At 42.9% G+C, this 12,614-nt stretch overlaps 4 protein-coding genes across 4 annotated transcripts; 2 read left to right on the forward strand and 2 right to left on the reverse strand.

Annotated features, from left to right (window-relative positions):
• Positions 1-3,842: 3,842 nt before the first annotated feature.
• Positions 3,843-4,670, forward strand: INS49_005583 (uncharacterized protein; the record flags this gene model as incomplete). Its single annotated transcript, XM_043166362.1, has 1 exon — positions 3,843-4,670. The coding sequence occupies one exon, from the start codon at positions 3,843-3,845 to the stop codon at positions 4,668-4,670; it is 828 nt and encodes a 275-aa protein (XP_043016923.1).
• Positions 4,671-6,237: 1,567 nt separating this feature from the next.
• On the reverse strand, positions 6,238-8,158 carry INS49_005584 (uncharacterized protein; the record flags this gene model as incomplete). The annotated part of the gene is made up of 4 exons (XM_043166363.1): positions 6,238-6,487; positions 6,831-6,880; positions 6,935-7,425; positions 8,107-8,158. The coding sequence occupies 4 exons, from the start codon at positions 8,156-8,158 to the stop codon at positions 6,238-6,240; spliced, it is 843 nt and encodes a 280-aa protein (XP_043016924.1).
• A 419-nt stretch (positions 8,159-8,577) lies between these two features.
• Positions 8,578-9,783, forward strand: INS49_005585 (uncharacterized protein; the record flags this gene model as incomplete). The annotated part of the gene is made up of 2 exons (XM_043166364.1): positions 8,578-9,237; positions 9,619-9,783. The coding sequence occupies 2 exons, from the start codon at positions 8,578-8,580 to the stop codon at positions 9,781-9,783; spliced, it is 825 nt and encodes a 274-aa protein (XP_043016925.1).
• A 340-nt stretch (positions 9,784-10,123) lies between these two features.
• Positions 10,124-11,414, reverse strand: INS49_005586 (uncharacterized protein; the record flags this gene model as incomplete). The annotated part of the gene is made up of 2 exons (XM_043166365.1): positions 10,124-11,020; positions 11,115-11,414. 2 exons carry the CDS (start codon positions 11,412-11,414, stop codon positions 10,124-10,126), a joined length of 1,197 nt encoding a protein of 398 aa, XP_043016926.1.
• Between the last annotated feature and the right edge of the window lie 1,200 nt (positions 11,415-12,614).

The following is a 12,614-nucleotide window of genomic DNA, read 5'->3' on the forward strand; positions in this document are numbered from 1 at the left end:
ATTCTAATAAAATATATATGAATATTTCTTAGCTTCTTAACTTACCCCCTTTTCCTCCTTCTCCTTCTTTCTTAAGCCCTAAGCTTTTAAGCCTTGCATATAACCCTAAGCATCTACATTTCTAAGTAAGCTATATATTATTTAAAAGCCCTTTTTTTACTTTATTTATTAATATTTTTTTTAAAGACTTATAATATTCTTTCCAATTTTAATAAAATTCTAAACCTTAAGCCCCTTGCTTTTCAAGGCCCAGCTTTCCTAGGGTTTAACTTTATAAATATTAACCCTATTCCTAAAGTAAGTATACCTTTAAAATACACTTTTTTTAATATATATTTTTATATTAAATTTATTAAAATAAAATTTAAATAATAATTTTAAGAAATAATTATATTAAATATATCTTAATAAACTTACCCTTATTTAATAAGAAAAAGTAATTAATACTTTAACTTTATAAAAATATATTTAAATACTAATAATATTTTAAATTGCTGCTTAATTTTAAGAGAACTAAAAAAGGAAATTTAAAAGGAAATTCCTTTTAACTTAGCTTAAAGATAATTTCTTTTAAATTACCCCCATTAAGAATTTATTAATTTAGTAAATTATACCTATGGTTATGCTATTTAATATAATGTAAGTTTTTTCCCCTAACCCTAAATATTTATATATTAATATAACTAATTTATTTAATAGTATTTTGGTAATTCTAAGGGATTTTTAACTTGTTTTTTATGCCTAAATTATAAAAAGGTTTATATTTCTTAGCGGCAAATTTATATGCATTGGTAGCATGTTAATAAGGGTCGCCATAGCAACTATAGCCCTCCTCATATTTAGTTATTTAGTTTTTTAGTTTTTTAGTTATTTAGTTATTTAGTTATTTAGTTATTTAGTTATTTAATTATTTAGTTATTTAGTTATTTAGTTATTTAGTTATTTATTTACATCTTTTTAATTTTTTAAATTTCTTTTATCTTTTTAATTATATAAATATAAATATAAATATAAATATAAATATAAATATAAATATAAATATAAATATAAATATAAATATAGATATAAATATAAATATAAATATAAATATAAATATAGATATAAATATAAATATAAAATACTGTATCTGTATTTGTATTTGTATCTATATTTATATCTGTATTTATATTTATATCTGTATTTGTATCTGTATTTTATATCTATATTTGTATTTGTATTTTGTATTTCTTTTGTATCTGTATCTGTATTTGTATCTGTATCTTGTATTTAGTTTGTATTTCACAACTCTGCGTATAATAATTTAAAAAGCTTAAGATAAAAATAAGTATTTAACCGGGTAATTATTATAATTATATAAAGAATAATAAAAAGCAGGGAATGTAAATATAAAGGGTACTTAAAAACCTCTTTCCTTTTTTCTTAGCATGGAGCTATTTTTTTCTCTATATTTTAAAAATACTTAAAAGAGGATATTTATTTTAAATTAAGGAGGCTTAAGGGAAGGAATTGCTTTATATAAAGATAAAAGAATAAGAACGAAAGTAAATATACTTATTTCTTTAAAGATAAAAACTATTAATATTAAAATATAATTTACATTTTTTATATATAGCTATAAGGATTATATATAAAGGCTTATTAAGCCTTATTTTCTTTTTTCTTAAAGAAAAGGCAATGCAAAATTTAAACTTTATTTCTTTACTTAATTATAATATTATTTTTTATATATAAAGCTGTTTTAATAATTATAATTAAATCTTTAATTAATAATAAAATATATTAATAAGCTTAATATTAATTATATCTTTATAATTTAATTATATATTATTTTTATAATATTTATTATTTAATTTATAACTTAATTTTAATTTAAAAAAACTTTATTTATTACTTTATTTTTTAAAGAATAATTTATTTTAATATTAAATAAAATGTAATAATTAATAATATATTAATAAATTTTATAAAATATAGTTGTTTTTATTAAAATATTATAATTCTTTATTCTTTATTTATATATAATTAAATTATAATTAATTTTTAAATTTCTTAACTTTTATTATAAAGCGTATTATTTTTTAATTAAATAAATAAAAAATAAATTAATGTATTAATTTTTAAAGTTTTTTTTATATTAATAAAATAAATTAATAATATATTATATATACTTTAAAATTAATTTTATAAATTTATAAATAAAAATATACATTTAATATTAAAATAACACTTCATTAAACCATACGCTATCCCCTTAATAGGACGAGCTTAGTCATCCCGTCCAACTAGTACGGTGGCCTTATTTGGCTACCGTGCAAAAGCCGTCGTTTTAATAATTAGCTAGAAAACACAACGAATACAAACGCAATTGCATAATCACGTATGTACATATATTAGCCATATGGCAAAGGCCATTTAACATTTAAGTTTTAACTTTATAATTTAAGTTAATAATTTTTATTAAAATATAATTTTTTAAAAAACTAAAAACCTTTAATTAAGCTTAGTTATTTAATGCTAGCTTTAAGTATTAATTAATTTTAATTACTTTTTTTAAATTAAAATAAAAAGTTATTATTATTTCTTAAACTTTAAAAGCTTTATTATTAAGCATTATTTTTAAGTTATATAACTTTATATTATTAATATATTTCTTTAAGCTTTTACTTAAAAACTTTTTAAAAAAATTAATTAAAAAAGAAATAATTATTGTAAAAATATTTAAGGGTTTTAATAAATATAATAAAAAAGTTTTAAATTTAAATTATTTAATATAATTTAAAATTAATTATTTTTAAAAATATTTATTTAAATTTAAATAAATTTAAAGTTTCTTTATAATAATAAAAAAGCTAACTTTAAAATTAAGTTTTTTAATTTTAAAGCTAAATTTAATAATAATAATTTAAAATTTAAGTTAATAATTTTTATTTATTTAATTAATAAGATTTTTAAGGAAATTATAAATTAAAATATAAAGTAAATATAATTAATTTATTAATTTATACCTTTAAATTATAATTTTTAAATATAAATTTATTATTTAAAGAAAAGATATTTATTTAATTAAGCAAAATTTTATTATTATAACTTAAAAATATATAAAAATAAAGAAAATAAAGTAGGCGGATTTAAGGAATTTAATAATTTAATTAATATAATAATATAAAGGCAACATAGTGTTATTTTAATAATGAAAGCTTTAAATTTATCTTTACTTAAAGGCTTAGTTAATTTACTTTTATTATATAAGCTATTTAGCTTATATTTAACTTTAACTTTAAGATTTAAATTAAAAAATAAGCTTTTTTAATGCAAGTTTTAGCAAAGCCTTTATAAAATAATGCAACTTATATAAAGAGAGTATATGCACTGTAGATAGTGCTTGGAGAATGGGGTATTTGGGGTGTATATTGCTTAAATAAGTCTAAGTCTGTCTATGGAGCTAAAATTTGCCTATTTTGGGCCCCTAGGGGACTGGCCGCCCCTGCCCGCACCACACTATCCTATCACGTACGCTCTGTCGCTTTCTAGCCCGAGTAGGCGTAGTTATAACCGCATCCAATCCACTGCGACACAAACACGGTAGCTACTTCTACTCTACTCACTCTCTGCACCCTCTATTATCATTCCTGCACTAAAACAATCCTGTGGGACGCCCGCAATCCCAGCACGAGAGCTAGAAGAACGACACTTTTACATCCCGCAAGCCGCATCAAGTCTTGTATGCCAAGTGACGACTTCTCACTTTCTTGTACAAAGGGGCAAACATGCCAGCCCATCAAAATATCGTCCCGCGGTTGCTAGACGCGCTTAGTCCAGGACGCGGTCCCCAGGTTCAGATCATGTCTGACCTCCATCTCGAAGTCGGGCAACAGTATCAAACATTCGACTTCCCCGCCGCCGGGAAACTGCTGATTTTGGCTGGCGACATTGGTCGGCTAATCGACTACGAAGGTTACCGGGCCTTTCTCGAGCGCCAAGTAGGACGCTTCGCAAAAGTCGGCCTCGTGCTAGGCAATCACGAATTTTTCGGCATGAGCTACGAAGAGGGCATTTCCAAGGCCAAGCAATTGGGAAAGGAGCCATCTCTCGAGGAGAAGCTAGTTCTCTTGAACCAAGGAGTATGGACTGATGAAACGACGGGGTCAATCATTATGGGCTGCACCTTATGGTCTTTCATTCCTGACTCTGCAAGAGCAATTGTCGAGTCCAAAGTTGGCGATTACAAAAAGATCGACGGATGGTCGGTCGATAAGAACAATGAGAGGCATGTTGAAGAGGCTGCCTGGCTTGCCTCTGAGCTTCAGTCGCTGTCAGATGCTTCAAAGCTCAACCATCAACAACAGGCCCGAAACATATTGGTTGTAACTCACCACGCCCCGAGTTTGACTGGTACCTCAGCCCCGGAGCATGCCGACAACCCGTGGACGCCAGCATTTGCGACAGACTTGCTACCTAGGCTAGACACTGATAGAGTGAAGACCTGGGTTTTCGGCCACACCCATCACACGACGGAGTTGTTCTCTGGTGGCGTCCACTTGATCGCCAATCAGCGGGGTTACGTATTCCCTGGAAGCAGGCCTAAGACCCCACAGGAACCAGCAAAATGGTCGTGGACACGCAAACCAGATAGATCTAAGTTTGATCCCAAAAGAGTGGTCAGGCTGTAGTGGCTGGTCCGCACAACGCTTGCCAGTGCAGATAGAAGCTCATTTCATTATAGCTGTCTTTTTTTCACCTTATTTGCAAGCTTCTTGGCGCTGGAAGACCTATTTATCCCCTCCTAGTATTCTTTAGAGCCCTTCTTTCCCCTTCCGGAAAAAGTCCTTGGTTATCTTACGTGGCCGCATTTGCGTCTGTAGATAGGGAGGGTAGCTTTGGGCGGTTCAAAACAGGTGGACGATGCAGAAGGTAGGACGGAAGAAAGGGGGAAGGAAAGATCCAGGCTGCTACTTCGCGCCGTCTGAAGTGCAGGGCCAGATGAGCATCTGCAAGACTTCATCGGACACCCAACGGCATCCAGCATCCAGGGATTGATTGGGCAGGTGGTGCCAGGAAACGGGCCCATTAGCCCGCCCGCGCATACCCCGGTTCCTGGTAATAATGACTGATTGCTGGCGCATGGCGATGTTTGCGTAAAGTTCCAAGTGGTAGATACAATAGTTGGTGTGGTCGTAGGATATAGTTGAAGGTGGTGGTGTATGTGGTGAGCGTCACTGAGCTTGCAAGGGTGAGGCATACGTGAATAATTGCGGCCCAACTGATTAACCAAGTTAGGACACCAGCAAGATAAACCTAAGGATGCCTACCTAGGTAGTCTTTCGTGGTTTCCCGCCCGCCCTGTCCCATACGGGTTAGTCAGCCGCCCACCTCTGATGCGTTCACGCCTCACCCACCACTCCGTGATGCTCCATGACGCTTGGTAGATAAATCACCTTGACCAGCCCTCCGGCCCTAACAGACTCCAAGCCAGCTTGCTTTCCTTTCAAAACCGATCAACTTTACGCGATTGTCACCACACCATATACATGCCCGCCTGCCGCCAGCATAATGGCTGCGCGCGGGCGGGGAAGGAGGGCCTGCTTCCCGGCAGCCTCTGACCTGGTTGCTGGCAAGGCCCTGCCGCCCAGCTGCCAGAGTCCTGTACTTGAGGCGGCCGCGGTCGTGGTCGGTCGCTCTCCCTGCTCCTTCTCCTTCCCCTTCCCCTTCCCCATCTCCTCCTTCTTCTACTTACTGCTGACCACCTCTAGCAACCGTGTCTACTCTCTACTAGGCCCTGCCACACCCATCCCCACTAAGCTTTTTCATACTACATAATAGCGCTGTATAAAACTACTAAAAAGTTCTTTTATAAAGGTAGAGAATAAAGATCTAAATAATATTAAAAAGATATTAATGTTTCTATTACCTTTAAAAAGCTTATATATATAGGGAACAGTTAACTATAAACCTCGCCCAAGAGATCTGACGACTGTGGCAATTTTGAAACAGACCCAGCTGTTTTTTTATTTGTCTAGCTATATCTAATAGTTCAAACCCAACTCTTTTCTAAACAGAAAGAAGATCCAGCATATGTAATCCGTCGTGGAATCATAAATTTGTGTCCACCACGATCGACCTTATCGAGTTGACGTCGTGGTACTACCAGCAGGCTTTGTGGCATGGGAGTTGGCGGAAGCTTTCGCCTTGGTGCCGGCTGCAACTGGATTGTTCGCCGCAGTGTTCGTAACTGTACCGTTAGGAGGGTGAGTAGCGGTCGTCGCAGTCTTCGTGGCTGTACCATTGGGAGGGTGAGTAGCGGTCGTCGTAGCCCTGGCAGCATGCGCAGTGTTCTGAGTTGGCTTCCTCGGACCGGGTGTCCCGCTGGCCGTGGAGATAGAGCTCGCTGTGGAGGAGGTGCTCGAGCTCCTTGCTGAGACTGAGTTGGCTCTCGAAGCCATAGACGTGGAGCTCTGCCTCGACGTTGCGTGGGCATTTGCGAGGGGTGCTGGAGCAAGACAAAAGCCACGTTAGTAAGGGTTTCGGCATGCCCAGGTGCCTGATCACACTTGGGCAGGTCTTCGGCGAGAGAGGAAATGAGGAGGAGAATGGCATCACCTCTACCACGCTTAACCCTAGTTATGGGGACGTCGCTGCCTTGGCTGTTTGGGGTATCGTGAACTGGGTTTGGATTTCTCCCAGCCCGATCTGGGTTTCTCTTAGTCTCAGATGCCACGCGTTGCTGCCACCATTGCCCCGCCTCCAAGAAGAGGTCTTGTCTGGCTTGATCCAGACGCCATGATGTGTGTCCCTCTGCATGTAATCTGGCTGCTAGAAGAAACCCCAGATACGCTTTTCGCATGTCTTTCGTCTCCCCTTGTACTATGGTCATATAGGTGTACTGAAGCGTGGATCAGCAGGGCCTCTCGGTGGTGGGCATAACATCTGTACGTACCGGTCCGCCACTGTTAGTCTCTTGTTTCGGCATATATAGTAGGATCAAAGTTTTGTAGTCGCATAGAGCAACGAATGGTGTTTCATATCTCCACACATAGTGGACTGCCTGCTTTAGGAGCACCATGACGTTATCTTCCTCGTTCCGATCAACATAGCGGGAATTTTGTTGAGCATCGTCAAACGCGTTATAGCCAGTCACTCTTCCTCTTCTGAATTGAGCCCTGTTAATTGCCCCAGACTTCTTGTACTCCAGCGCGGCAAATATATTGGTTGAATCGCCTGGGTGAAGGTCATCGTTCGGCGGTCCCCAGAAATAGGCCCTGTCGACACGGCTGGAGGAAGTTCCGTCCTGACGGGTTTTTGTGAGTTCGTTGAGGTAACAATCGGTTGGATGCACCGTCTGGTAGGCAACATGGACAGGGTGAGTGAGATATAATGAGGATGCATTTACAACGTCCCCTTCTGACTTGAGTCCAATGAGCTTCTCCACTGCCGGGACAGGTTTGTTAGTGAGCTCGTTTTTGTGCGGTTCAAGGCACAAACGCGTTGCCAAATAGTGCCAGTGGGACATAGGTATCTCGATCGAGCACCTGGGAGGTGTGCATTCCGCCGTAGTTACGCCAGACTTATGGGTACGATTGTTTTTTTGTATTCCGAACGGTTTGCACACAGGCACTTTTTCGTTGAATGAGGCGTAAATCGAAGATAATGCGGTCGCAAGAGTAATTTCCTGTATTTTATTGATGAGTAGAGTGCTAAAGAATGCTTGAAAGTTTTCTGGGGCGTGAAGATGTCTTCAAGGGTAATGATGTTTTGTATGATTAAAGAGGCTCAAGAGTCTGTCAATGGGGGAAGCGCACTCTTATATACTCCTTTCATGGTGGATGGCGAACCATAGTGAAAGCTTTGATGTGCAGCCGATGATGTGTCCACCGACTACTGAGATCGCCATGGAGAAGAAATAAAATCACCACCTTGGTCTGTTCTCGCGTATGCAGGTCGCTCGGCCATTGGAGAGCCTTCAAGGAATTCGCAGGAAATGATTCTATTCTGATCAAGGTCGCGACGAAGCCCGGCCGCAGCACTATCCAACCCGGACAAGATCTGAGAATATTGTGGTTGGGTAGCGTTCCATCAGAACATGGCGATGGTAACGGGCCGCCGCCGTACAATCAGTGATGAGCAGTTGGACGGTGACCATTCTCACGCCCTCAGTACCCATAGTTATCACACAAAGCCCACTTTGTGGACAGGCTGATGAGATGGAGGGCCATCTCAGAGGGACCGTTCCGGCACCACCAGGAAAGGTGGTTTCGTGAACCAACGAGCCAATAGTGGATACTATCTCCAAGGGTGTTGGCTTGATAGACCTACAGAGAATATGTGCAAACGGCTAGCCCTGGAATGCTAAGGCCCAGCCGTCGGCTCAAGTAATCACGCTGGGGCCTGTGACGCTCCTCTGTACATAAATAACAGCCAGCTGCCCACCTGTCTCTGTGATGATCCCGACCCCACCAACCTCGTCGCACCTATATGTAGTTGCCTGTCTGCAGTGACATTCAAGCCCGACGAAGTCACCATTACACTCTTCAACAAACAGTCCGACATCCTTTGTACGCCCCATAACCCAAATCCGCCACAATGGGCACCGGACAAGGCACACGTGTCACGCCCACCGCTGCTGCTGGGACCCAGCCCGGCTCCAGTCATCGTTTCCCAACTCCGCCCTCATCTTCATCTTCTAAAGGTTCTAAAGGGTCCCCAAGTGCCAGTCTTGAGCCACCTCCTCTACCTTATGTGCGCGGCGCGCACTTTGAGATTCAGCCACACACACCCCCGCCGCCCTTCGACAACACCAACGGATATGACAACCCGGATCCGAAGGAGTGGAATCCGAACCCGTGGCCCTTTGGTAACCACGCACCTAAAGGCATTGTCGCCCAGTACCTCGCGCACCCGCCAAGGAAGCCAAGGGGAAAAACTCCTCCCAAGGACCAGGTCAAGCATGACCTGGTAGTTACCCAGCAGATCCGGTGCGGCAACGACTGCTTGGCCCAGGTGGTGCGGTGTCGCGTGGATGGGGAGGAGCGTGTCGCCAAGATCTTCGACCCCCTCTATGTCGGGATTGCCAGATGTAACGAGTATGGATTTCCGCCTACATACTATTCCGAGCGCTTTTACTCATGCGAGGCGGCTGCATATAAGAGGATTGAGGAGAGTGGCCTGAATGGGCAATATACCCCCAAATTCTACGGGTGTTGGTTCCTCGAGTTGCCTCTACCTATTGGCAGGGAAAAGCCGGTTCGTCGCGAGGTCTGCCTGATTTTACAAGAACTTATCCCTGGTGATACCATGGAGGCGCTTATAAAACGTGGAGAAGCAAGCACAATCCCCCCTAACATCCGGGTGGAACTGCTAGACCGGCTTATGGAGGCCATGAGCCATCTCTGCTTTATCGGAGTGATAAATGATGACGAACATCCCAGGAACTTTATGGTGACTAAGAACACGAAGAAAGGATGGCAGATCACGCTTATTGATTTCAGCCACTCTCGTGTACGGGATCTACCCAACTCTAAATGGTGGACAACAAGTCGAACTCGGGATCAAAAGCGGCCTGAATCTCCGATGACTGTTCTGAGGCATTGTTGGCCGGGTTGCTGTTCTGGCTGGATACCCGAGAAATGCGACGGCTGCACTGAGGCTAGCTTGCGCGAGAGGCTTGCACACATGGAGAGGCGATGGGGAAATTCTGCCGAGTACGAACCTGTCAACCGTGCAAAACTGAACGAGTACATCGAATACATCCGTGAAGAAATTCTTGAAGCTGAATCTCAGGATGCCTAGATGACTGAAGTCTACAGGGAGCAGTACCTTTAAGATTTTGGTTGGTGTATTCGAGGCCCATCGATACTGTGTACATCTCAATAGGAGGGAATTGATTTAGATTAGACATGAATGTCATGGAATGATGTGTTTTACTGGCCGGGTGAGAAGTGGCCATGGGGGGGGGGGGGGGCGGCTCGGAGCCGAAGGTGGGGTCCGGAATGGTGCTGTGAGGGCTGAGCGTCACTCCTCGGATCCGGTGGCGGACACAACGCGTCCGTTCATCTTGAGATGATGAGTAAGAGGAGTTCATATATTAGTATTACAGAGTGGTTATCCCCAGAATCCAGGCCTCTGGAATCTATCTGCCCGAGAGCCATGCACCTGGCCATGGGATAGGTGTGCCACCTTGGGGCACGAACTCGGCGCGCGGTGTGAGATACCCTTTGCACACCGCGCTCGTGATTCTGAGAGCCGCATCGAGGTACTTCTGCGCGTGGGCACCTCGCCGCAGCTTAAGCGCCTCGTAGATGAGCAGGAACCCGTACGAGGCAATCATCGCCGCGCTGGTGTCCGTCGGCTCCACTTCATTCTTCTTGTCTTTCTCCTCTCTTCGTGCCCCGTCCTTGTCCTCAGCCCCAGCCGGCGCCGGCTCGAAGTCCCAAGGCGGCACCGCGTCATCGCCCTCCGGCATCCGCTCCAGGAATACATCGGCGCACAGGATCGCCGTCTGCAGGAACTCGTCCTCCCCCGTCCACCCCCACGCCTCGGCGAACCCGGCGACCGCCCACGCCTGGCCCCGCGACCAGCAGCTCCCGTGGTGCCGCCCCTGGTTCGTCAGGGCCTGGCGCACCGCGCCGCTCTCCGGGTCCAGCACGACGAGGTGCGCCGTGGTGCCGTCGGCGCGGACGTGCGTGCGCCGCGTGGTGCGGGCATGACGTACGGCGGCGTCGCGCATCGCAACGTCGCCCGTGCGGGCCGCGACGTAGAAGAGCAGGGAGAGGTTCACCATGTTGTCGATGATGAGGAGGAACTCGCTGGCCGGGTCGCGGAAGCTGTAGGCGCGCGTGACGCACGAGTCCCACGAGCGGATGGCGCCCACGGCGGCGCTGCAGCGGCCGTGCAGGGTGTGCGCGGCGGCCCTGAGGGTCTCGAGGGCTCGGGCGTCGCGGCGGAGCTCCCAGGCCGGCCGGGCCCAGGGCATGGTCATGAAGCCGACGTCGTGGGTCGCGGCGAGGTGGGCGTTGTCGTGGAGGTTCTCGGTCCACCAGGTGCAGGCGTGCTCCAGATGGAGGGGGGTGGAGGGGGGATGGGGGGTGTTGCTTTTGTTGGAAGACGTGGGGGTATCGGACCTGTCGCTCTAGGAGGAGATATAGGCTCCCTGGGAAGAAGCCTGATGTCCAGAATTTCCGGTCGCGGTAGACGTATTTGCTGCCACCCGGGTGAGTGTACTCCGGAAACAGTATAGGTGGGCTGGTGTCGATCTGTAATGTCTGCTGAGCAACAGACCACAGCTTGGCCGTTACGGAGGGAGCATACAACTCAGACAGAACGGTTGTGGGATCTTCTCCGACGGCGTGTGGCTCATTGAGAAGCGTAGCCGTGGTTCCATTTTGCAATGGGAGTCTCGCTGGTGCGGTCAATCTACCCATATTTGCGTGGCGATTGCTGTTTCGTCGAACCCAAGGTACTGTCTTGTACAGGAGATGTGCTACCGCTAGTTTAAATATGGAGATCCGTGACCACCGGGGACTTATATTGAGTCCGGTATATAGAACTGAAATGCAGTGAAGTTTGTATTTATTTAAGATGGCGAGTCGTCTTTCAAACGGTGAAATATGACTCGGATCCGGCGAATAACTTCTGTCTTAGAAGGTAAGTCTAGATTAATGGTTGATTTGCCTCGCGTTTCAAGTCATCTGGATCTACTCCAACACACCACAACCTCTTTCCAGACCGTCTCATATAGACATGACTATGTGGTGTGGTTGCTCACATGATTCATTCCGGTTAATTGTCCGCAAATGTTCTCATAGCCCTACATGGGTCTTCGCAACCATGTCGCTACCCGGCATGGCGGAAGAAGCACCGGACCGTCCCCCGCTCGAATATCCCGTGTCACCGGATGCTTGATCGGCTTACTACCCACCACAGCCTGTCAAATACTGACATGGTTGGAAATCATTCAGTTACTTGCGTTAATTAAAGGAGTAAATAGTTCATTATTCAGGTGTCAGGTGGGTTCCTCCACGTAGCTGACCTGTTTGATTGGATAATGGCGCGCCAGGTCGAATGTCGGGGGATCTCGCTTGGATATTCACCAACAATGAACGTTGAAGTAACAATGCTGAAGAACCGATATGCTTGAATAGACAGAAAAGCCCATGCAAAGAAACGTAAACGAAAAGTAAAAGGATTATCAGTCGTGAAGTTCACAATAAAGTACTTAGGTGTACTGGCACAGGGTTAGTGGCCGCGTGAGAGAGGTGATAATGAAGTCCTGTTGCTAATTACTAGACACTTGAATAAATTCTGATCATATTTACAAATAAAAAAAGTCTCAGTGGGTCACGCAACTGGTTTCCACAATTTCAAAAACGTGGCTGTTTGGAACAATTCCGCATTCGATTCTCGAGTCACATTCATTGCAAACTAGTCTTTCACTGGGCGATCTCTTCCGTAGTCTAGCATCCTGTTTCATTGGAATCTCGAAGTATGTCCATAATTCCACCCTTGCCATAGTTACTCATTTATTTTCACCTGAATGACACCGCGTGGAGCCTCGTTGCTTGGATACCGAGGCTGTTCCACATTGATGTGAGGCTACAACACCAGACGTCTCGGAATACTTG

This window comes from Diaporthe citri (assembly GCF_014595645.1).
Source record: "Diaporthe citri strain NFHF-8-4 chromosome Unknown scaffold_19, whole genome shotgun sequence".
Classification (NCBI taxonomy): Eukaryota; Fungi; Ascomycota; class Sordariomycetes; order Diaporthales; family Diaporthaceae; genus Diaporthe; species Diaporthe citri.